The 22,523-nt window shown below is 48.0% G+C and overlaps 1 protein-coding gene across 2 annotated transcripts in view; it reads left to right on the top strand.

Annotated features, from left to right (window-relative positions):
* The window catches only part of ZNF831 (zinc finger protein 831), a 120,306-nt gene that overhangs the window by 96,347 nt on the left and 1,436 nt on the right, over positions 1–22,523 (top strand). For both annotated transcript variants that reach the window (XM_064496956.1, XM_064496957.1), the window contains one exon: positions 1,084–1,135. In XM_064496956.1, the coding sequence (XP_064353026.1) occupies positions 1,084–1,135 (52 nt within the window). The remainder of the gene's footprint in view (positions 1–1,083; positions 1,136–22,523) is intronic.

The following is a 22,523-nucleotide window of genomic DNA, read 5'->3' as shown; positions in this document are numbered from 1 at the left end:
TATAAGTGATATCACGTGATGTTTGTCTTTCTCTGTCAGGCTTACTTCACTTAGTATGATAATCTCCAGTTCCCTCTATGTTGCTTCGAATGACATTATTTTATTCTTTTTTATGGCTGAGGTATATTCCATTGTATAAATATACGACTTCTTTATCCAGTCATCTGTCCATGGACGTTTAAGTTGCTCCCATATCTTGGCAGTTGTAAACAGCCCTGTTGTGAACACTGGGGTGCATGTATCTTTTCAAGTTAGAGTTTTCTCCAGTTATATGCCCAGGGGTGGGATTGCTGGGTCATATGGTAGTTCTATTTTTAGTTTTTTGAGAAACCTCCATACTGTTTTCCATAGTGGCTGTACCAATTTTCATTACCACTAAGTGTATAGATGGGTTGCCTTTTCTCCACATCTAGATATGTGTTTTCCCTGGGAAGCCAGGAGTCTGTGGACAAAATAGCCCCAAAGGCAAAGACCTTGGATGTGCCCATCTGCCTGTGAGGCCGCCTACCTCACCCTACAGAGCCGACAGCTTAGGACACACTAAAGCCTCCTTTTCCTGTGCAATTTTGGGAAAATCCAGAAGGTTATGCTGAGGAGGATTTAGTGGCTAAAGCTGATAGAAAAAGAAAACAAATGAATAAAAGCAAATAAACACTGTCCTCCAGGATGTAGCAGGAAAAATATCAAGCTGATCCTGGTTTCATAATAACTCAAACCAGATGCAGAGAAATTCATATCCAACCCCGCAGCAAAGGCTCTGATGTCTAATCGATTCCCATGGAAGCAGTCCATCCGTCCACCCCCAACCCAGCCGGCCATCTACTCATCTACAAAGAGCCGCGGGAAGGGGAGGAAGGGGTTCCGAGCACAGGCTTGAAAGTCAGGCAGGAATAGAGCCAAATCCATTTTTTTTTCAGGTATCAGTTCTATAATTCGGGGCACATTACTGACTTTTCCTGAGCTTCCGTTTTCTCATCTGTAAAATGGGGGTAGTAACTGTTCCTGCTTCATGCTAAGAGGGGTATCAGAGCCTGACGCACAGAGGTGTTCATTAAACATGAGCTCTCTGCTCACTTCTCACAGAACAAGCCTCAAGGGACCATCGGGTGCGGGACCACAGAGAGCCACGTTCAAGGTGAGCGAAGGTGGAGCCAACTGGGGTCCGTCCACAGTGTGGTCATAGCACGTTTTCCCTTTCAAGTGACATGCCCACATCTTGACCTTTGTCCTACAAAAATACACTGACAAGTGCCCCAAGGCATTTTTATGAGAATGTAGCAAAAGTGTCCACCAACAAGTAGAAATTAAATGACCACAGTACGTCCATTCAATACAGATTCCACCATATTAAAAAGAATGAGTGGTTGACAAGTATGCTGGGGAAGGGAGACCAAGTTTAGCGTAAGAGTGTTCATAGGATGCCCACGTTTTTATAAAAATAAGCAAGAAGCCCTAATGTGTTGGTGTAGAACCGAGAAGAAAGTGGTGGATACAAAGGAAAGTGAAACACACAGTTGAGGCTGACTTCCTCAGGGGAGCGTGGTCTCCTGAGTCCTGTGGTCATATAATTCATTGGCCAATGGGGGGCACTCTTGAGAGTCAAAGAAGCAGGACATTTTGCTAAGCCTGCACAACAGCCACTGGTCTGAAGCCATGGAAGCCGCCCGGGGTCCATCCGAGGGGACTTTCCTTTGTGTCAACAAGCACTCAGGACTCTTATCTGCTGGTGACAAAAATCCCAGGCACATCCGCTTGGTCCATCTTCCCTTTCCCTGAGCCCCTCATTCAGTGGAACTGTGATGAGGAAGGTGGGGCCTCTCCCATCAGAACCTTGGGGTAGAGAGCTGGCCGGTGGGGACCGAGCTTAGCCCAGGCTGTTACAGGAGAAAAGGGGCATGGATGCTGGGACACAGAACCCACAGGTTCCATTGCCGTCCGTGGTGTATTTTGACTGCACTAGAAGTTTATAAACCTGAATGTTTTGGGGGGAGATTCGGTGGGAAGGTGCCAACACCAGAAGCAAGGGCATCTTCCGAGAAATCCCCGTGGATAATGCTGGAGGCCGCTGAGGACTCCGAAAAGCTGCCGAGCAATAAGGAGAGAAGGCGGAAGGGAGCTTGGGTCTCAGAGGGGGAAAAGGTGGATGTTTCCTCTCTGCACCGGGGCGAGGGAGCTGGGCTTTGAAGAGCCAGCTGTGGGGACGTGTGAGAGTGTGGTGCTCCGGAAGGAAAGTTTGCTTTCCCCAATTGGAAGCAGCTGTGGGTCTTGGACTTTGCAGAGAGGCAGAAAGTTTGGTGTCTTGATGGTGTGAGAGGTTACTCTGGATAACTTCCTGCCACCCAGGCCCCACGAAACTGGAATCATTTTTCAACCTACTCAGACATCCAAGACTCACAGGGGTTCTGAGGAGGTCTCTGAACATCCGTCTGAATCAGTCTTGCTGTGTTTTCCCTGGGACGGCTCAGGCGAGTCCATTCCTCTGAGCTCCCAGACCTCATCGACTCACTCGCTGTCTTCCCCTCCAGTTCCCCAAGCTTCCAAGCAGGGGAACTATCCCTTCAAGGTCTCCTTTCATGGTCTAATTCTCAGGAGCCCTGGGAAGGTTTCCTCCGTGGTGTATACAGGAGCCTCTTTAAGGCAGGGGCTGAGAAGTTGCTGGAGTGCCACGTGGGTTAGGAGACAATGAGTTTTAACGCCTCTGGTTGGATCTCTCACCTTCACACTGGGGCGATTAACAGTGCCAACTTTAAAGGGTTATTTATTTAAGCAAGTTTTCTAATTTAAGTGCTGTTTTAAAATTTTAAATAGTTTCAGATTTACAGACAAATTGCGAAGACAATGCAGAGAGTCCCCACGAGTCTTTACCCACTTTCCCTTGTTTTTCACGCCTTGCATTTCTGGGGCGTCTTTGTGGCAGCTCTGAGCCAACATGGGTAAACTACAATTAACTAAACCCCACAGTTCATTCCGATTTCACCAGCTTTCTCCTAGTCTTCCCCTCCGGGTCCAGGACCTCACACAGAACACCACATCGCAGTCCACTGTTGTGTCTCCTGAGGCTCCCCTGGGTGGGGACCGCTTCTCAGAATTTCCCTGACACTTGGGAGGAGGACTGGCTGGGGGGTGGGGGGAGCGTCCCTCCGCCTGGGCCTGCCTGATGTTTTCTTCATGACGGAGCTGGGGTCCTGGGCTGTGGGGAGGAGGCCGAAAAGGTGACGTGCCCCGGGCAGCACATCGTGGCGGACGTCCCTTCCAGTGTCTACCTGGACCATGGGGGGCCACCTTGAGGATTCAGGGGGATCCTGCTTGGAAGATGCTGGGAGGGGTTCCTGGTCCTCAGCAGGTCGATGATGAACAGACAAATGGACTCACGGAGAGCAAGTGGCTTTTGAGGACTTTCACTTTGTCCGTTTGCGCGTCTGTTTCAGACAAGGATGAATCGGCCCCCGTCCCTATCCTCTGGGACCCTCTGGTCTGGGGTATAAACAGCTACCTCCGCCTCCCGTCCGTGATGCCTTGTTCATGTTTCTTAGTCCCACCGCTTCTGAGTTAGGGCTCCAGCTGCCGGCACCTGGGCTGTGCGGGAAACCGGAGCACGAACCAACACAGCCATTTCTGGCCAGAGATGAGCAGCCCGGAGACAGAGGGACAGAGGCCTCCGGAGCCGCAGCGCAGTGGGCAGGGGTGACAGCGAGCCACGAGGAGGGAGAGGAGGCCTTTGAACTCACTCTCGGCAGAGCCGAGGCACTGAGAGGCACACCCACAGCGGCCTTCCCACTGACCTCTCTCGGAACCTCGGGAGCGTCCCTCCAACGTGTCATCGTTGACATCCTCGTATGCAGAGTAGGGGCAGGAAGAGTCCGGGGGCCTTTGTCCTCAGGTTCTCTTTGATTCAGGTTGATTAGCCTTTGGGTACCCAAGGACACAGAGCCCAAAAGTCCGGGTCCTCAAAAAGCTCAGGTTTAGAATATGGTGAGACTCAAAAGGCACAAAAAGCACCACACAGACGTAGGACACACATAAGAGGCCACGTGGCCTCATCTTTCTGGTCACGTTTTCTCACCAGCCTGGTCACGCCATCTCAGAACATACAACACGCTGCTGTGGAAGTTTCCTCTGAGTGGCCAGAGTGAGGGGGCATCTCTGTCTCTTACAAGAAAGAGGCAGTTTTTAATCGACAAAACTTTAAACCAAGACACAACATGGTTCGTGTGACTCCCTGACACATGAACCCATCATCTGGTCCCTGTTGAAAATGTTGGAGGAAACAGTTCGGCAACTTATTTACATTCAGCAAATACGGTTTTAAAAAGAGCATTTAAAAAGTTCCCGGCACTGTTTCTTTTGAGGGGCAGGGGATGGGACTCTTCAGTTGCAGTGAATGTCCAGTTGAACCCAAATGAGCTTTGTAGTTTTGGGCGGGGGAGGCGGCAGTGATGAGCATGTGCGGGATCTGCCTTGCACTCTGTGCAATTATCAGAACATTTTAACCGCATCTTCCTAATCCGTAAAGAGCTCATGGCACATACAGGACCATGGCTGGAAAATGGATACTAGGGGAAGCCGATTGTTTTTTTATTTTTGAGGGCAAGAGGCCAATGCTAGCTTAGCATTATGCATGACCCTGTCTCTTAGGAGTTACAAATGCTCTAAAGCATACCAGTTGCTCTCAGAAGAGCATGGATGGGCAAGGCTGCAAGAAACATTTTGAAGTGGTGTAACATTGTACAGTATAAGTGCTTAAGCTCCAAGGGTTTTAAATTTATGCTGTGAATAAATTGCATTTATGTTCACCAGTGTTTTCCAGAGAAAAGTTCAAACCCCAGAGCAATATCACCCAGTCCCGGAGTAAGTTTAGAAGACAATAGAAATTCAGAGAGCTCCAGGACCTCTGCCTTCTCCCACGCCCCACTGATGGGAAACGAGTTCCGCCCAGGTCAGGCAGGCGGCCTTAGTGGGTCAGGGCACGCAAGCGAACAGGTACATGAATTCTGTTTGCAGACACGCGTGGTCCGTGTGAGCAGAGCTGGTGTGAGGGTACCGGGGGTACCCAACCCACCAAAGGTTCCAGCTGTAGATTTTTGGTACTAGAGCCACTGGGTTCCCTGTCCCTGAGCTAACTTGAGTTCGGTTTTGTGTCTTGTCATCTTAAAGGGTCCTCTCTGGTTTCTAAACACAGAGCTCAGTCTGCAAAGGGACACTCAGTAAGCATCCCTGTCTGAGCAACAGAATGCTTGGAAATGCACAGCCCTGTGCACCAGGTTCCCAGCCTTGGCACAGGGACATCCGGGGCCAGGTGCTTCCTTGCAGGGGCTGTCCTGTGCCTTGGAGGATGCTGAGTGGCATGCTTGGCCTCTACCCACTAGATGCTAGTGGCTAACATCCCTTCCCCAAGTTGTAACAATCAGAAGGGCTTCAGACATCACCCAGCAACCCCCGGGGAGCAGATCACCATAACGTGACAACTACTGATGTCGATAAACCTGCAATACCTGATTTCAAAGAACTGACTGAACATCTCCTGCAAAAAGTACCGCATGGATTGGATGAGAACACCGGCAAATGAAATAAAGTGAGATCAGGAGAACCGAAACCAGAGGAAGGCCCAGATCTTATTTCTGGTGTTCGTTTTGGTTTAGAAGATGTCTGCCATCCTCAGATGCTGATACTGAAACTCATCCAAGCCATTTCGACTCCAGGAGGTTCCAGGAGGTAACTTGGTTCCATTCCCCCGTGGTCGCCGGCCGCCATTCACCTGCTGGCCTGCTTGGGAGTCATTTAGTTTCCGGCTGAACACGTCCTGACTTGCTCAAGTTTGCGCCCTGCCTCTGTCTTCCTCTCTCTGAATGACGAAGGGGTTTCAAGCAGGTAGACATTTGCTGGTCATCCTGATTGCACTTGTTTATTTAGAACATCGAATTCCTCTCGAGATGACAAATTCGCTTTCTGCCAAAGTTATGCAGCTGAATGTTTATAACGGATCCTGTGATTAATTGGATTCTGTCACGAGGAGGCAGGCTTCCTCCCCCCCCCCCCCCCCCCAGTTTGCAGGTGTGAAAGGTCCCAGAACTGGTCTTGCCAGGGGAAACTTCCACCAACTTTAGCCTGAGGGGAACGAGACCTTGCAGGCGGGCCCTGCTGAATTTTAGGTTTTTAATTGGCTTTTGACGTTGGGTAGATTTCCCTTTGCACCCAGCCATCTCCTCTCCCGAATCTGGACAGCTTTGAACATTCATGACACCACAGAGTTGGTCGCTGCGGATTGTTACTTCTCAAAGCTTACTTAGACAACCTCTGGCCCCTCTTTGGTTTATGTAAGGATTTTCTCATGAGGCCCTGCTTGCTTCCCTGGGCATCTGAGGCTGCTTCTGACTGTGAAATCTTATTCACAGCTCTACTGTGAGACAGAACAAAGGCACTGCGTCTAGCAAACCTCAGGAGTCAAAAGCAGCGTTACCCTCATCCAGCCTTTTCTCTGTTTCTTAGAAGAAGGGTCAGTGTTTCTGATTCTGCTGTGGAAATGCCTCTATGGCGAAACCCAAATCTGGGAATTGCATGGCCAGCCGTGCTGTGTGGCACGCGAGCCTTTAACGTCATGACTCCTGGGCTACTCCTGTTCTGCCTGAATTTTGTTTCTTGATCCCCCCGAGACAACTTTCCAGTGATTTCCCCCAACTTTCCCCCATCCCAGACACACACACTTTGGGCAAGGAGGAAAACCCAAATCCAGAAGGACCTTAGCAACACCAGCTGACCAACAGGCCAGGTTTTTCATGGATTTGATCAAATCAAAGGATGATCCAAGGGTCCTGCCTGTATGAACTCATGTAAATGTACATTTAAAAACTGATTTTTGAAGGAAACCTGAGGGACTGATGCAGAAGAAATATTTAAGGCAAACAACAAAGTCAGGCAAATAGCAAATAATCTTGTTTCCTGTCACTTGAAAACTCTGGAGTGATTTACCCTTTAATTTGTCTGAACATCAAAGGAATTCATTAATTTGAAATATGTTCCAAAATGTCAGGAAATAGCGTTTATCTTCCAAACAAAGCCTGAGCTGGCACGGGAGCCTTCATTTATATACCCATTGGTATTTAAAATGAAAATTCCCCTCCAGAGAGAGAGAAATACTGCTCAAAGGCCAGGCAAGTTCAAAAAATGGTAATTCCGGTGACCCCAAAGCAAAGGCGACGAAACCTGCCAAAGGGAGGCTGAGTCACACGTGGACATAAATGCGGATTTTCTCACCGGGGGGTGAAGAGAACATTCCTCTTAGGAATTCAGCCCCAGTGCATCTGCTGGAAACAACACGACTCTGGTTTTCAATGTCCCGCCCAGAGAAAGAGTTTGGACTTAGCAACATGGTGGGGTGTGGTGGTCTCGGCCACAGCCGCATTTTTGGGAACCTGAAACTAGCAGCCCGGAACTGGACTTAAACTAAAAAAACGAAAGCCACTCTGGAATCTGTAGGCTCCTCCTTCGTTAATTACCGTATAACCTTTCTTCCCTGGCCTTTCTCATGACATTTTTAAAAATAAGAGACTCGGAACATCTCTTTCACCGGCAACTTGCATTGCCTTTAAAATCCCAGCCTCCGCCCTCCCTGGGATAGCCTTTGGAGAAGCTGCAGCTGAGCCCGGACAGCAGTCCCCCCGCGCGGGCTGATCACAGTCCCAGTGCCGCGCTCGGTGCTGGGCATCGTGGGGCCACGTTACAGGGACAGTGAGACAAAGATCACATTTCAGGGCCCCCTCCCCGGGGTCACACGCTTGGGTGCACTGTCCCTCTCAAGAGGTGGTGGGAGAATGACTCGGAGTGGGGTCACTGCAAACCAGTTATGCTTTGCAGAGAGAGCTAAGGGAAGGCAGAAATGATTTGCCCTCATTCCTCTTTCAAAGACCGACAAGATTTGCTTCCATACTCTCCGACCTTGGACGAAAGGGCTCCGAAAAAACAACTTACTCAGCCACTGTTGCCATCGGTAACTATTTTTTGGCGGGGGAAGGATTTCTTTTGCCCTTTTAAAATCTTTTTTTTTTTCTTCGAAATGGAGGTAAAAGAGACATAACATAAAATGTACCCTTCTACTCACTTTTTAGCCGGCAGTGCTGTGCATTCAGTACGATTCACGTTGCTGTTCAACCATCACCGCCAACCACCCTGGGAACTTTGTTCGTCATGCAAAACGGAAACTCAGTGTCCATTAAACACTAACCCCCCATTCCTCCCCACCCCCAACAACATCCCAGCCCCTGGCAGTACCGTTCCACTTTTCTGTCTCCAGGAATCTGACCCTTCTCAACTCCATATGAATAGGATCCAATAGCATTTTCCTTTTGTGATCAGGTTCTTTCATTTGTCATAAGGTTTTAAGACTCATCCCTGCAGTAGCCTGTGTCAGAATTGCCCTCCTTTTTTCAGGGTCAATAATAGTCCACTGTGTGTTGTCTAGACCACACGTTGTTTACCCATCCGGCCATCAGTGGACGTTTGGGTTGCTTCCACTTTTTGTCTGTTGTGAACAGTGCTGGCTGCAAACATGGGTTTGTGTCCCTGCTTCCCAGTCTTGTGTTCTGTTTTTCACACCGTACCGGGCGTGAATTGCCATCTCAGTGTGGTTTCGATTTGCGTTTCTCTGATGACTGGTGGCGCTGGGCCTTTTTTCGCAGGCTTGTCGATCGTGTGCGTTTTCTTTGGAGAAATGTCTGTTCAGTCGTCTGCCATTTTTAGATCCATTCATTTGCTGTTGTTGAGTTTGAGAATTCTCTGCCTATTTTGCTTATGAATCCCTTATCCAATAGGTGCTTTGCACGTATTTTCTCCCGCTTTGTGTGTCGCCTTTTTACTGTGTTGATAGTGTCCTTCGATGCACAAATATTTTTAATTTTGATGAAATCCAAATTGTTTGGGGTTTTATTGAGTTATAATTAACATACAATATTGTGTTAGTTTCAGGTCTATGACACAGCGATTTGATATTTTTGTACATCATGGAATGATCACTGCAGTAAGAGCAGTCACCGTCTGTCACCACACAAAGCTGTCGCAGCATTATTGACAACATCCTCTAGCTGTCCATTATAGCCCCGTGGCTCATTTGTTTTACAGCTGGAAGTTTGTACCTCTTAATCCCCTTCACCTATTTTGTCCACCCCTCCACCCCGTCTCGTCTGGCACCCACCAGTTTGTTCTCTGTATTACGAGTCTGCTTCTCTTTTGTTTGTTCATTTGTTTGTTTTGATTTCACATGTAAGTGAAATCAGACGGTATTTGGGTTTTTTTTTTCTGTCTGACATATTCCACTTAGCATAATACCCTCCAGATCATCTATGTGTCATAACTGACAAGATTTCATCTTTTTTTATGGCTGAATAATATTCCACTGTGTATACACACCACATCTTTTTATCCAGTCATCTGTGGATGGACACTTAGGTTACTTCCATTTCTTGACTATTGGAAATAATGCTGCAATGAACACAGGGGTGCATATGTCTTTTTAAGTCAGTGTTTTTTATTTTCTTTGAATAAATATCCAGAAGTAAAAATGGTGGATCACATGGTAGTTCTAATTTTTGGCTTTGAAATGAAAATTGAAACTACAATGAGATAGAACCTCACACATGTCAGAATGGCAATTATGGAAAAAGACAAGAAACAACAAGCACTGGGGGAGAAGAAACCCTCGCGCACTGTTGGTGAGCGTGTAGACTGATGCAGCCACTGTGGAGAACAGATGTTTTTCCTTTTTGTTGCTGGTGCCTTTGGAGCATAGCCAAGAAATCATTGCCAAATCCAGTGTAATGAAGACATTTCCCTAGTTTTCTTCTAAGAGTTTTATAGTTTTAGCTCTTAGGTTTAGGTCTTTGAGCCATCTTTGATTAACTTTCATATAGTGTTCCATAAGGGTCCAGCTTTACTTTTTTGTACATGGATTTCCAGTTTTCCTGGTACCATTGGTGGAGAAGACCATCTCGTCCCCCATTGAATGGTCTTGGCAGCCTTGTTGAAAACCATTTGAGTATACGTGCAAGGTTTTTTCCCCTGTGCTTGCCATTAGTAATTTTTACTGTATTTGTGCATTATTTGAATTTACCATATTTCCCCGGCATCTCTGGGACCCCGGTTCCTGTCTAGCTGTCCCCCTGGATTGCAGACTTTTTCAGAATGGTGCCCAGTTGTTCTCATTATTCTGTATCTTGGGGTTGCCTAGCAACTTTCTCTTTTATGGGGGGAATTGATCTGATTGCTGTAGTCAGATGCATATACTGGTCGGTCCACATCAATCCCTGCTTGAAACCTGCCCCCAGGTATTTCATAGGTAGCTTATGCAGTATTTTAATGACTTTGTACTGCTGGCCTCCTCCTCCAGCCAGGGAGCCCCTCGGCAGTACTCTGCCCATTGTTCTCATCTCAAGTTCTGTTGAGCAATCGGATGAGCAGTGGATGATTGGCTGTTGGGAATATGAGCATGACCAGGAATGTCTGGCTGGTATTCTCCCCCCATCGTCAGTGGGGAGCAGTGGTCCAGTTGGGTTGAATTGTAGTTGGAGTCTCTTTTCTGTCCCTTTTTGGGATCTTCTTTCCAGCTCTCAACCCAGGTCTCACTCTCCAGTTGTCTTCTTGATTCACATCTCTTTCCATGGTGAGCTTATCCCAAAAGCTTTACATGTAATCAGTCAGATGACAATACCCAGATTCAAATCTCCAGGTCCCTCCTGTCCCTTGTAAGACTGGGGTTAAGTCTCTGAGCTTCCTGAGCCCCAGTTTCCTCATCTGTAACACAGGGATCGAATGACTTTCCTTGGTGCTGTGTATTATAGATCCTGTGTGTCGATATGTGACCCCCAGCAGGTGCCCAGCAAGTTGTAAGCATTATCTTCAGTTTCTCTTATTAAGGTGCAGCTGTGGGGAGCCCCCAAGATCATTCATATTTTCAGACATTCCTTAATAAAGAATATTTGGGAGGGGAATGAAATAGTGTAGATCCTGGAGTCTCCTGCCTGTTCTTAAAATCTACAGTGCAGGACATGCAGCTCAAAGCCAGCCCTGGTCTCCTCAGCATGGAAAGCGTGTGTACCTTTGGTTCTTTTTCTTGTTAATCTGTTTTCCCACAAGGTTTTCGTCTGTCACTTCCTTTTGTCTTCAACCAGTTCAGAACAGGGATGGTAACAGATACCAAGATTCTTTGGGTCACGGTGTTGAAAGCAGGGTGGCTTGGTGAGAGCGAGTGGGTCACATCACCCTGGGGTTCTGAGTGCCTGGCATCTGTCTGGTGGGCTGACCCAGGTGGGCTGGGTGGCCCAGCCAAGAACAGTGTCCCCAGCAATGGGTGCGAGGAGTGGTGAGTAGGGGGCCTTTCCAGCACTCTGGATTATGGGGTTGGCCTCCAAGATTATCTTTCTTTTTCTCTTTCTCACCCTCAAACCCCTTCTGTGGGAAATGTGCTTTGAATCTGAAGTAGAGATGAGGTTGAAATAAAAGAAAGAAACCAGTGGAACATTAAGGGAAAGGCTTTGGGGTACGACCCTCTTATCTGAGGGTCTAGGGGCTGCCCACCCCCCTAGTTTCCGTTTCTGGAAGGGCGTGAAAAAGTCTCTTCGCTCAGACAGAATTCCACACATTCCGCAACATTTCCACATCCCTTCTGTCTTAGCGCGTCTCAGGCCAAAGTCCTAGAGGGCATTTGAGTCCTTTCCATCACTCTTCTCTTTCCTCCAAAATTCAATATCACAAAATCCAGCTGGCTCTACCCCCAGAATATTCTCCGAATCTGATCTGACTGTGATCCCTCATCCCCGCCACCACGATCCCTGATGAACCCCTAGCGCCTCCTGTCTGGTCTGTACAGGCCTCCTACGTGTCCTCCCTGCTTCCGCCCTCGAACTACAGCTGGTCTCTGCTTGCTGCTGGAGGCTCCAGGGGCGGAGCCCACAGCCACGGAGGCAGGGCGGCAGGTGTGGGGGCAGAGCCAAGAGCCACAAAGTTTCCTCTCAGACCTCGACACCTAGCAGAATTTTTCCCTGCTGGATTTCTAACTTGCTTGGGGCCAGTGACCCCTTTATTCCTCACAGTTTCTCCCTTTTGGAACAGCGGAGTCTGGCCTATGCCTGTCCCACCATTGTATTCCAGAAGCAGATGACTTGTCTCCTAGTGCCCAGGTCAACAGGTGGAAAATAAGCTTAACCTGGGATGGGTCATAACCATCGTCTCACCCACACCTGGTTTAGACGATTCAGATGAAGAGATTTGGGACTTTGGAGCCAATGAGATTTGGGATACGGAGTTGATACTGTAATGAGTGGAGATTGGGGGAGCATTGGGGTTGGGGTGAGTGTGTTTGGCACATGGGATGGACATGACTTTGAGGAGCCAGAGGCCGGTGTGTAGTGTGTTGGACGGTGATCCTCCGTGAGGATTAAGGGAGAAGAGCTATGGCAACAGTAATGGTGGAGACGCAATACGCGATAGCTTTTAATCCTAACAATGTTATGGTTTGTACTCAGCTTCACAGAAGCCCCCCTCCTGGCTTTCCCATCTGGCCACACAGAGGGCAACCTGTGTCCCCTCCCATGCCTGCGTCATACTCAGTATCACTGTGGTGGAAACTGTTCCGGACATGCATTTTGGGAGCCAGGTAGAATTTTGGGTTTTGAGATGGACTGTCTTTTGGGAGTTGTCTCCAAACTGGTTCCTGCGGCGCCCCTAGAAGCAGACAGGCTACATCAAAGTTTGCAAATTTATAAGTAATTTCTACACTTTGCAAAAGGAGTGACTCCGGGGTTGCTTCCGCGCAGACGTCTGGGCATGCCTGGCTCCGGTTCCGCTGTTACGTTGTCCACAAGGAGCTCTCCCTGCTGGCCGGGGAAGCAAGGTTCGCAGGGTGACAGGAATGGAGGATGGTGGCAGCATGTCGCCCAGGCAACGGCCAGGCAACACCCAGGGAGCCCTTTGGAATGAACACAGCAGCACAGGCCTCCCTGGCCACACCCTCCGCTGTGATCAGTCAGCTCAGGCAAGGGTGAGCCCTGCCCGGCCTTTGCACAGAGGGACAGGGTGGAAATCCCCAGGGCTGACCTGTCCCTGCCAGGTGCCTGCAGCTGCTCTCCCACTGGCTGCCCAGACCCGCTCATTTGCATGGCAGGGATGATCCCTCTCACCTGCTCTCCCCTCCCCCGCGCCAGGTCCTTTCCCCGGAGGCCTCCTCTGACTTCCCGGAGGAGGTCGGCTTGCCCTGTTCTGCCACCTGGGGCTCATCCTTGCAGCCGTTGCGAAAGTCGTCATCTTGCTTCTGTTGGACTAGTACTTCCTGCCCCTCTGAAGTCGCGACTCTGGAGGGGAGGGGCCGTGTCCACGAGTACAGTGCCAGGGCAGGGGGCATTCGTAGTGAGTGCCAGATAAATAAACCCTGACCGCAGCCTGGGCCGCTCCCCCCACCCCTTGCAGGCAGGCAGCTGTGGGTCTTGCTGTTAGCCTCGCAGCAAAAATAAAGCAGCTTAGGGTTGTTGTGCTACGACGTGCACGTCATTGCACATAAGTCATCTCACTTAAAATCCTCCCGACCGCGCTGCGAGCCAGGTAGGGGTCATTCTTGTCACCATTTTTCCAAGGAGGACGTGGGTTTGGTGCTCAGAGCCAGCACGTTGTGTTGCATCCGAACCAGAGCTGTGATGCTGACGCCCTTGCCCGCAGCTAGCCGCAGGTGTGTCCAAGTGCAGCGACAGTTGTAGATGGTGCAGGAGCGCGATATTGACACTAATCGCATCCTGATAAGGCCGCTCCCTAGTTTTATTTCAATCCTAATTGCCTCCAGGACAGTCAGTATCTCTCTGCAGATAGCATATCCCGAACACCTCCCTAATACTTGTTTACCTCCCTTTTATTGCGTAAAGAGAGGGCCAGCCAAGGGCTGAGAGTCTTTGGTGCACGATCGTGTCTGCTTAGACGTTTGATGATGCTCTTCTGTGCTTTCATGGCATTTAATTTTGTGGTTCCTTTCTCCTGATGGCACCCAAGACTGGTTTCTGTGTAACTCATGCCATCTCTTTCTAAAGTAAAAAATTTGAGGAAACAAAACGATTTGCGGGGAAAAAGAAAGACATTAAGCGAATAGTGGAAGGGGGTACCCAACTATGGTAAAGCACATGTGACGGCCCTGCTCCAGGGTTGGCTGCGGCTGCTCAGGACAGCAGGGAGGATTGGCTCGCCTATTCTGAAAGCCCATCCCCCAGACAGACCGCAGGACACCACTCAGCCCTGATTACATCTGTGTTGAATCGTGTTCGGACAATTCCCTGTCTTCTCCTTCATTTCTCTGGCAGATCACAGGCTTTTAAAGTGCAAAGACAGTGGCGCACTCCCGCATGCCCCCGCGCCCCCAGCACGATGCTCCTGAGTTGCTGGTGTTGATGGATTCATCTCTCGTGGGCTTAACTGCTGTCACATGACAGATACCTGACTTCAGCGTTTGACATAAATTAATCATTTATTCCTGGAAAAGGCAGACAGGGCTCAGAATTTTCTTCCCATCAGCTCCTCCAGGCATCTCACTCCTGCTGGGGCTACAGTGGCTGCAGCAGGGAGTGGGGACAGCTGGTCTACCCAGGGGAAGTTTGAGCTGCTGTGAAGGTTAGAGAACACGGGAGGGGATGCGACCTTCCTGGAAAACTCCATGGGTAACCAGCTCTGGTAGAATAGGTACGTCCTGTGTAAACAATAACCCCAGCAGGAACGGCAAAGAACGTCGCCAGGACGTTGTATCAATTGGAAAATATTGATGCTACAAGTGAAGACACAGACATGCTGCCTTAGACCCTGAAGCCCTGGCTGTCCAGATGCAGGTCTGACTCAGGGGAGGCTGACCCAGTGCCTCCAATGGCGTCACCAAGGACCTGATTCTCCCAGTCGCCCCATCCTATCTTCCATGGGGGTGGCTTCTCTCTCCCAGAAGCCCCAGCAAGTGTTGCCTGTCCTGTCCCTGACTCTGCCTTGGGTCCTGTGCCCATCCCTGAGCTAATCACCTTTCCAGAGGGTGGAGTGCACTGGTTGGGTTTTAGAGTCAAACAGGAGTGGATTAAAATCCCGACTCGCCTCTCCCCTGCAGCTGTGTGACCTTTGGCAAGTCCCTTCCCCTCTGTGTCTCAGGTTCTTTGTCTGTGAAATGGGGATAATGGCAGTAGGCACGTGGCAGGCTTGTCGTGAGGATTAAAGGAGAGAGTGCGGAAGGTGCCGAGGGTACCTGGAAGAGCTAAGTGTCAGGACCTGGCGGAGGTACTAGCTCCAGCAGTGGAGCAAGAGACAAGGTCCCTGCCTTCCAGCAGTGTCGCAGCGTGCAACAGACCCTCAGGAGGTCATCACGGAAACAGGCATCTTGTCGCAACTCTAAAGGGGAAATCTGGGGTCTTCCCCAGGAGCAACAGTAATGGGAGCCCGCATATACAGCCTGGGGTGAGGGGGCCGCCCTCCATCTGGGAGCTGAAGGTGGATCAGATGATGCTGTGGAGGGTAACGAACAGACAGGGGGTGTGGCTTTTCCCGGAAGGCGCCAAGTTCATTCCCGCTCTGCTGCTCTCCCGAGCCGGTGCCTGGCGTGGCTTCATCCTTCACCTCAAGTGGCACATCCTCAGAGCCACTTCCCCCTCCACTCCCTTGAGTGGAAACAGGGCCCACCCCTTCCCTCTGTCACTCCTCCTCCTTCCCTTCAAGTGGTTTCTACTAATCATTTGTATGTTGACTGGCCATTGTGTTCCCACCAGCAGCGGGCAGGCGTCACGGCAGGCAGTTCAGATATTTAGTCCTAGTACCAGTCTCCAGAATAGTGTTTGGCTCCTGGCCAAACAAACAGTTGTTGAATGAATAAAGGAACACACACAGAACCCTTTTAAATGCATTTTCCCTGTGATACCCGTTGATGACTCTGGCAACTAAGAGTTTAATCCTAAGGTTAAAAAAAAAAAAGGCAAATCTTTTCCAAGTCGTCCCCCCATCCATCACCACGTTTCGGCAGGAGTGTTTGCTACATCTCTGAGCTCTTTGTCTCTGAGAATGTATCAGGTCAAATTTTGCCCTCCCTAAATTTCTGAATTTGAGTTATAACTTCCAGACCCAACTAACTGCATTACTCTTTTGTTTAACTGGTGTCCTGTGGAGATGGCTTCTCTTGCCTTTTAAAAGGAATTCATTTTTATATGAGAAAATGTGGAGCTCGTTAAAAACAAGATTGTGAAATTGCTTTCAGCAGAAAAGGCATCTGGGGCATAACTGGAGAAGTTCTGTGGAGCCCCTTCCTTATTCTAATGGTAGAAAGTTCCAGAATCAGGTGGCCCCCTTAGAATTCTGTCCTGCCTTCCACACCCGACCCCCCCACCCCAACCTGTCTTCTTCTTCCTCTCATTTGTTTTCACATCCCTCTCATCCTTCCTTTCCTCACGTCTCTTGGAAATCTGGATGGTTCCCCAGGTGTGAGGGTGACCTAGATGTGGAGAAAAAGTCCATGACACACAAGGGAATTTAGGTAAACGCAATATATCATTTTTTTCCCTCTGACCCTGGGAACAAATGTTTAAAGATTTCCATGTAAGGAAATAAAGCTGGCTGTTCGGGAGGGGGAGAGACCTCCAGGCCTCAGTGACAATGAATCCCCTATACTCTATACATTCCTCTGTTTTTAATCGTGGGCTCTAATGTTTGACAAAATTGGCAGCTTAGGTTTGGAGCCCAGATTCATGGTCAACTCAACCGATGTTTGCAGATTTCTCAGGGGCAATGTCACCCACCGTTTTAGGCATGTCATAGGATTTAAGTTCCTGCCTCCAATAGGTTGAACATGGGCCCAATTCTTCCTGCCTCCCTTACCATGTCCTTGACCCTGTAACCTTGCTGTGTCCATCCCAGTCTTGGGCTTGGCCAAGGGAGTTGCTTTGGCGAATGAGATGCTCACAGATGCAGCTTCAACAGAGGCTCGAGAAGGGTCTGTGCATTGGGTTTTTTCTCTCTCAAGCCCATTCTACTTGGGCGGGGGGGACATGCCTGGGCAGATTTGCTGCAGGATAAGAAACGCGGGAACAGAGTTAAGTCATTTCTGTTGTCTCAGCAGCACCGGATAGATGGGTGAGCCCAGCAAAATGGCAGAGCTGAATAGCCAACAAGTGCTTTGTTGACCATCATTACAGTTTGGGGGGGGTGTTTGTTACGCATACTATAATGTCACTGGATACTGAATATATCACCCTCAAAGGACTTCTGGTTGATCAGGAAAGAAAACTCTGCACACAACTGTAATTATTACAACTACTACCACTGCTGGATAACATTTATTAAATGCTTATGTATTTTTGTGCCAGACTCTGTATTCAATGCTTTACCGATATTTTCTCATTGAATCTGTACAGCATCCATACCAGGTAGCTACTACTATTATCCTCTTTTCAAAGATGAGGAAACAGATTTAGAGAGATGAAGTGACTTAGCCAAGGTCACTCAACTAGGGAAGGTTGGGGGAGTCAGGATTTCAATTCAGTCCTGTTCAACTCTAACGCCCACAAGTGTTACCATTTGGCTTTAAAGGCAGGTCTAAATGTTTTAGCAGCTACAAGAGAGTTGGAAGGTATTCCCTTTAAACAAGCAAATCAGGTAGAACTTTCTAGAAGGGGCAGCATCTGGGCTTTGAAGTGGCTTTGGGCCAAGTTCGTGCAATGAGGTGAAGGGAATGGAGGAGTGTTTTGCGAATATTTTCATTCTGCAAACAGTCCAAGGCATTCAACAGCTGCTGGAATCAAGTTTCCCAAATGCAGTGATTGGTTGCTTTTGGTGGAGACAGGAACTCACCCCATATGCGCTTTAGAAGGATACAGTTTGTGAAAAAAATTCCTCTGATAAAAGTCAAGGCTACTTCAAGGTAGGTAAAAGGGGCAGGTGTGTTTGTGGCATGTTGACTTAACTTGCTCAAAAGCATCTCTCCCATTAATCTGCTGGGATGCCTGAAATTCCCACCTTTAGGTAAGGTGTTGAAGGTGCCAGTTCAAATGCACACACACATGTTGCTGGAGATAAGTGGAGAGGGTGTGTGTGAGAGAGTCGTCTGGGTGGAGGCTCCTAGGAGGGGATGGGAAAAGTATGAATTGGAGGCGTTGCTGAAGGAAAACAAGCACCAAAATGTAGGACCGAGATTCTCAAGCTAAATCTGCCTCTGCTGAGGGCTGAGGCTGTTGGAGGTGCGGTCTCTGTGACCTTCCCTCAGGCAATGGTCCCTCTGGTTTGATGCTTGTGCAGCAAAACCAGGAGGCCCCAGGCTGGCATTGCATTCGATGGTTGTATAACATGCAGCTGTGCCAGTCAAAGAGTCCCCCCAACCCCGTGTAATTTCTGCTGCCGCAAGAAATGGTTTTTGAACGGGCACACACGTCTTGCCTGCTAGAAGTGTAGAATTTTTCTAGAAAAGTTTTCAATATTTATTTGGCTAGCACTTCTCATCCCCCAACCAAGTCAATGAACATGACTGTCCTGATGCTCCTTCTTGAGTCCACCAGGAGCGGCCACGCTTACTGCCAGCTGCTACCCGCTGATCCCTCACCCCTGCACCAGTTGTCCTGACAACCTACTCCGATGTCACAACAAGCTGAGACAAAACATATCAGGATACTTTTGATTGTCAGTGGCAGAAACCTAATTTGAACTGGCTTAACCAAAGATGGGAACGTACTGGCTGATGTAGGTGAAAAGTCCAGGGTGCCATGTTGGATCCAGGGGCTCAAGACCTAGTCTTATCCCCCTCTTTCAGCTCTATTTCTGCTCTCTCTGTATTGGCTCCACTCTTGGAAAGACTTCTCCCCTCATGGTGACAAGAAGGCTGCCAGCACCTCTAAGCTTCCATCTGATCCTCTCGGCAACTCCATGGAAAAACAGAAGAGGTTTCCACTTACAGTCCCAGAACTGAATCCCATTGGCTCTGACAGGGCTGGGCTTGGTTCACGGGCCTATATTTGAACCAATCACTGTATTCAAAAGATTGTGTTAGTTTCCTCTTGCTGCTGTAACAAATTACCACAAATGTAGTACCTTCAAACAACACAGATTTATTATTTTATAATTCTGGAGGTCTGCCTATCTTATCACATGACATGATGCTTGACTGGTTAATCCAGAGGCACGAGCCTAGCCTTGGAGCCCCACTCAAACCATATAGTTAGGGGAGAGGCTGTCCTCCAGGGGAAGATACAGTCCACACCAGAGCTGGGGGAACAGAGTGTCAACGGGGCGGCAAGAGCAAGCATCCATAACAGAAAACATAGAAAAAACTCTAGTGCTCTCAAACAAGTTTCTGTTACTCACTGTCAGATTTCTTTTGGGGATCAACCAATGTCTTTTAGCCCTTGAGCACATGGAATTGGCAGGGCTGAAGTTTTTATTTCACTGGGAACTGTATGTACAACTTACGTCACTTTTAGAGCAAGGAATTTGGAGCCAGGGACCTCCTCCAGTGCATCTCAATGACCACACGAAGATGGGGAGGTGCACAGCTCAGACTTGGACAGCATGGAAAAGCACTTAATTATCCGGTCTCTGAGCAAGTCCAGTTCTGCTGATGAAGCCAGGCAAGAGGAAGAACTCCAGGATAATGGAAAACTTCATACCGCATTATGTTACTCTCACTTAAATCCCCTAAATTTAAGGGAAAACAATCTTCAAAAGAGTCACAAAGCACATGAAGAGGCGTCCTGAGGGGATGCTTATCGAGATAAATCACAATATTCTCAATGGCTGGATTCCGAGTCAAATTTGAAGTGAGAGGTACAGTCTCAGATATATCCGTGTATCTGCCAGCTTAGAAAAAGTTGATGAAAAATAAACAGACTGGCCCCGCCATGCACTTGGCCGAGGCCCAGAAGTGTCCTGATATTTCACTTCTCTTAGGGGTACATTTGATGGCAGAGATGGCAAAGGACGATCAAGGAGGGCTGACAGACTCTAGAGGAGGAGGAGGACCGTTTGTTAGCGTCCTCGGCAGAGGAAGCACACCGTCATTGTTCCTTCCTACGACCTTTCATCAGCAATTACAGGAATAAGGAAACAAGACAAATGGAGAGGCAGTGACTCCTCGATGACACACCGAGGAAAATGGGTGTTATTATAAACCCAGGGGATGCGTTCTGGAGGCAGTGTTGCCTAGTGGTTATGAACTCTGTCCCTGGAATTGGATAGAACTGAATTTAAATCCTGACTCTGTCACTGAGCTGTGTGACAGTAGCCTGGAGCCCAGGGAGACTGGTAGTATTCCAGCCGGGATTTTTTTCAGTTGAAAGTTATAGAATCCCAAATGAACTTAAAACAAACAAACAAACAAAAAGAGCTATGAGCTATGACGAATGAAAAGCACAGGGATAGTATGGATTTCAGGCTCAGCTGGATCTAGAGGCTCAGATCAGGCCACAACTGAGCCTCTCCAGCTCTTGACTCTATTTTTTAAATTTAAATAAATTAATTTAGAAGGGAATTTATATTACTACCATGTATGCCATTAATAAGAGATAAATATAAACTTAAACACAATGAAAACAAACCATGTTACAGAATCCTAAGTAGAACAACAACAACAACAAAACCCCAAACAACCCAATTAAAAGATGGGGACAGGACTTGAATAGACATTTCTCCAAAGAAGATGTACAAAGAGCCAATAAGCACATGGAAAGATGCTGAACATCAATAATCATTAGGAAAATGCAAATCAAAACCATGAGATCCCATTTCACACCCGTTAGGATGGCTGCTATCAACAACAGAAATAGAAGACGTGGAGGAGAGTGTGAAGAACCTGGAACCCTTGTGCACTGTTAATGGGAACCTAAAATGGTATGGCCATTGTGGAAAATAGTATAGTGGTTGCTCAAAAAATTTAAAATGGAATTGCATAATGATCCAACGGTTCGACGTCTGCGTATACAACCAAAGAAGTGAAAGCAGAGTCTCAAAGAGGTATTTGTACACCCATGTTCACTGCAGCTTTATTCACAATAGCTAAAACTTGGAAGCAACCCCAGCATCTATTGATGGATGAGTAGATAAGCAAAATGTGGTCTATACATCAATGGAATACTATTCAGCCTTAAAAGGGAAGGAAATTTTGACACAGGCTACAACATGGACGAACCTTGAAGACACTGAATGAAATGAAATAAACTAGTTACCAAAGGACAAACACCATATGGTTCCACTTACATGAGGGATTCAGAGTAGTCAAAATCGTACAGACAGATTAAAAGTAGAATGGTGGTTGCCAGGGGCTGGAAGAGGGGAGAATGCAGAGGTAACGTTTCATGGGTGTAGAGTTTCAGTCTAATGAGATGAAAAGAGGTATGGAAACAGGTGCTAGTGATGGTTGCCCAACATCATGAATGGATTTAATACGACTGAACTGTACACTGAAAACTGGTTAAGATGGTAGATTTTATGTTGTACATATTTTACCACAATAAAAAATAAGCTAGATACTACTATATATAAAGTAGATAAACAACAAGGTCCTACTGCAGAGCACAGGGAACTATATTCAATGCCTTGTAATGACCTATAATGAAAAAGAATATATATGTGTATAAAGGAATCACTATGCTGTACACCAGAAATTAACACAACATTGTAAATTGACTATACTTCAATTTCAAAAAAATGGCTTCTTCTTCCTGGGCAAAAAAGTCCTAGCCAGATTCTGTGGCCTTCCCAAGGTTCTAAGCCCACTCTCTCTCAGCACAAAAATAGGAGATTTTTAGAGTGTTAAAGACACACTCAACTGAGGCGCTCTCCTGGGCACCGTCAGAAGGATCAGAGGAGTAGAAAGGGGAGACCTTTCTCTCTTGTGCGTGACTGTTGTTGAGTGCCACGGCGGTTACACCTCAATCATGGCGCTCAAGTTGTCGGGAGGACAAATGAAAATTCTGCCTCTTCTAACTATCAGTTGACCGTATTCTCCTCTCAACTCTCTGTGGTCTCAACCCCACTTCTTTGGTTCTCCATTCCTGGACGTCCTTCTTTCAACTAGACGAGGAGACTCAGAGGGCAGGGCTGGTGCCATGTTGGCATTCCACGCCTACAGGTGCCTGGTGGGTTCATCCAAGTATGTTGGTTTCAGTTCTAGCTGTGGAAGGCAGTAGTTCCATGTGTGGTCTGGGAGCTCTGACATCCGTGTCTGAACATGCCAGGAAACCACCTCCTCTTTTGAGCTGACTAGTGTACTTTCTATCTCTCTAGCCATCTCTCAATCCAATACTCTTTAAAATTGTGTAGGTAATGGACATTTTAATTCCAGGGAAAGAGATAATAAGGAAGTGATCCAAAGTCTAGCCTGGAGGGAACAGAAGATAATCCTAGTCTTGGGTTTTTCTATTTTTCAAGACGTGGAACACAGAAAATGAAACAGAGGCCCTCGAGAGCATTTGTTGTCTGGCTTGCTGACAAATGACCCTAAAAGATGGTGTCTTTCCTTCTCTGCTCTTTGACTTGGACTCTGGGACTCGGTAGGATGG

The sequence above is a fragment of the Camelus dromedarius genome, chromosome 18 (assembly GCF_036321535.1).
Source record: "Camelus dromedarius isolate mCamDro1 chromosome 18, mCamDro1.pat, whole genome shotgun sequence".
Taxonomy (NCBI): Eukaryota; Metazoa; Chordata; class Mammalia; order Artiodactyla; family Camelidae; genus Camelus; species Camelus dromedarius.
Note: the sequence above shows the minus strand (reverse complement) of the source record. Positions and strands in the feature narration are given on the sequence as shown.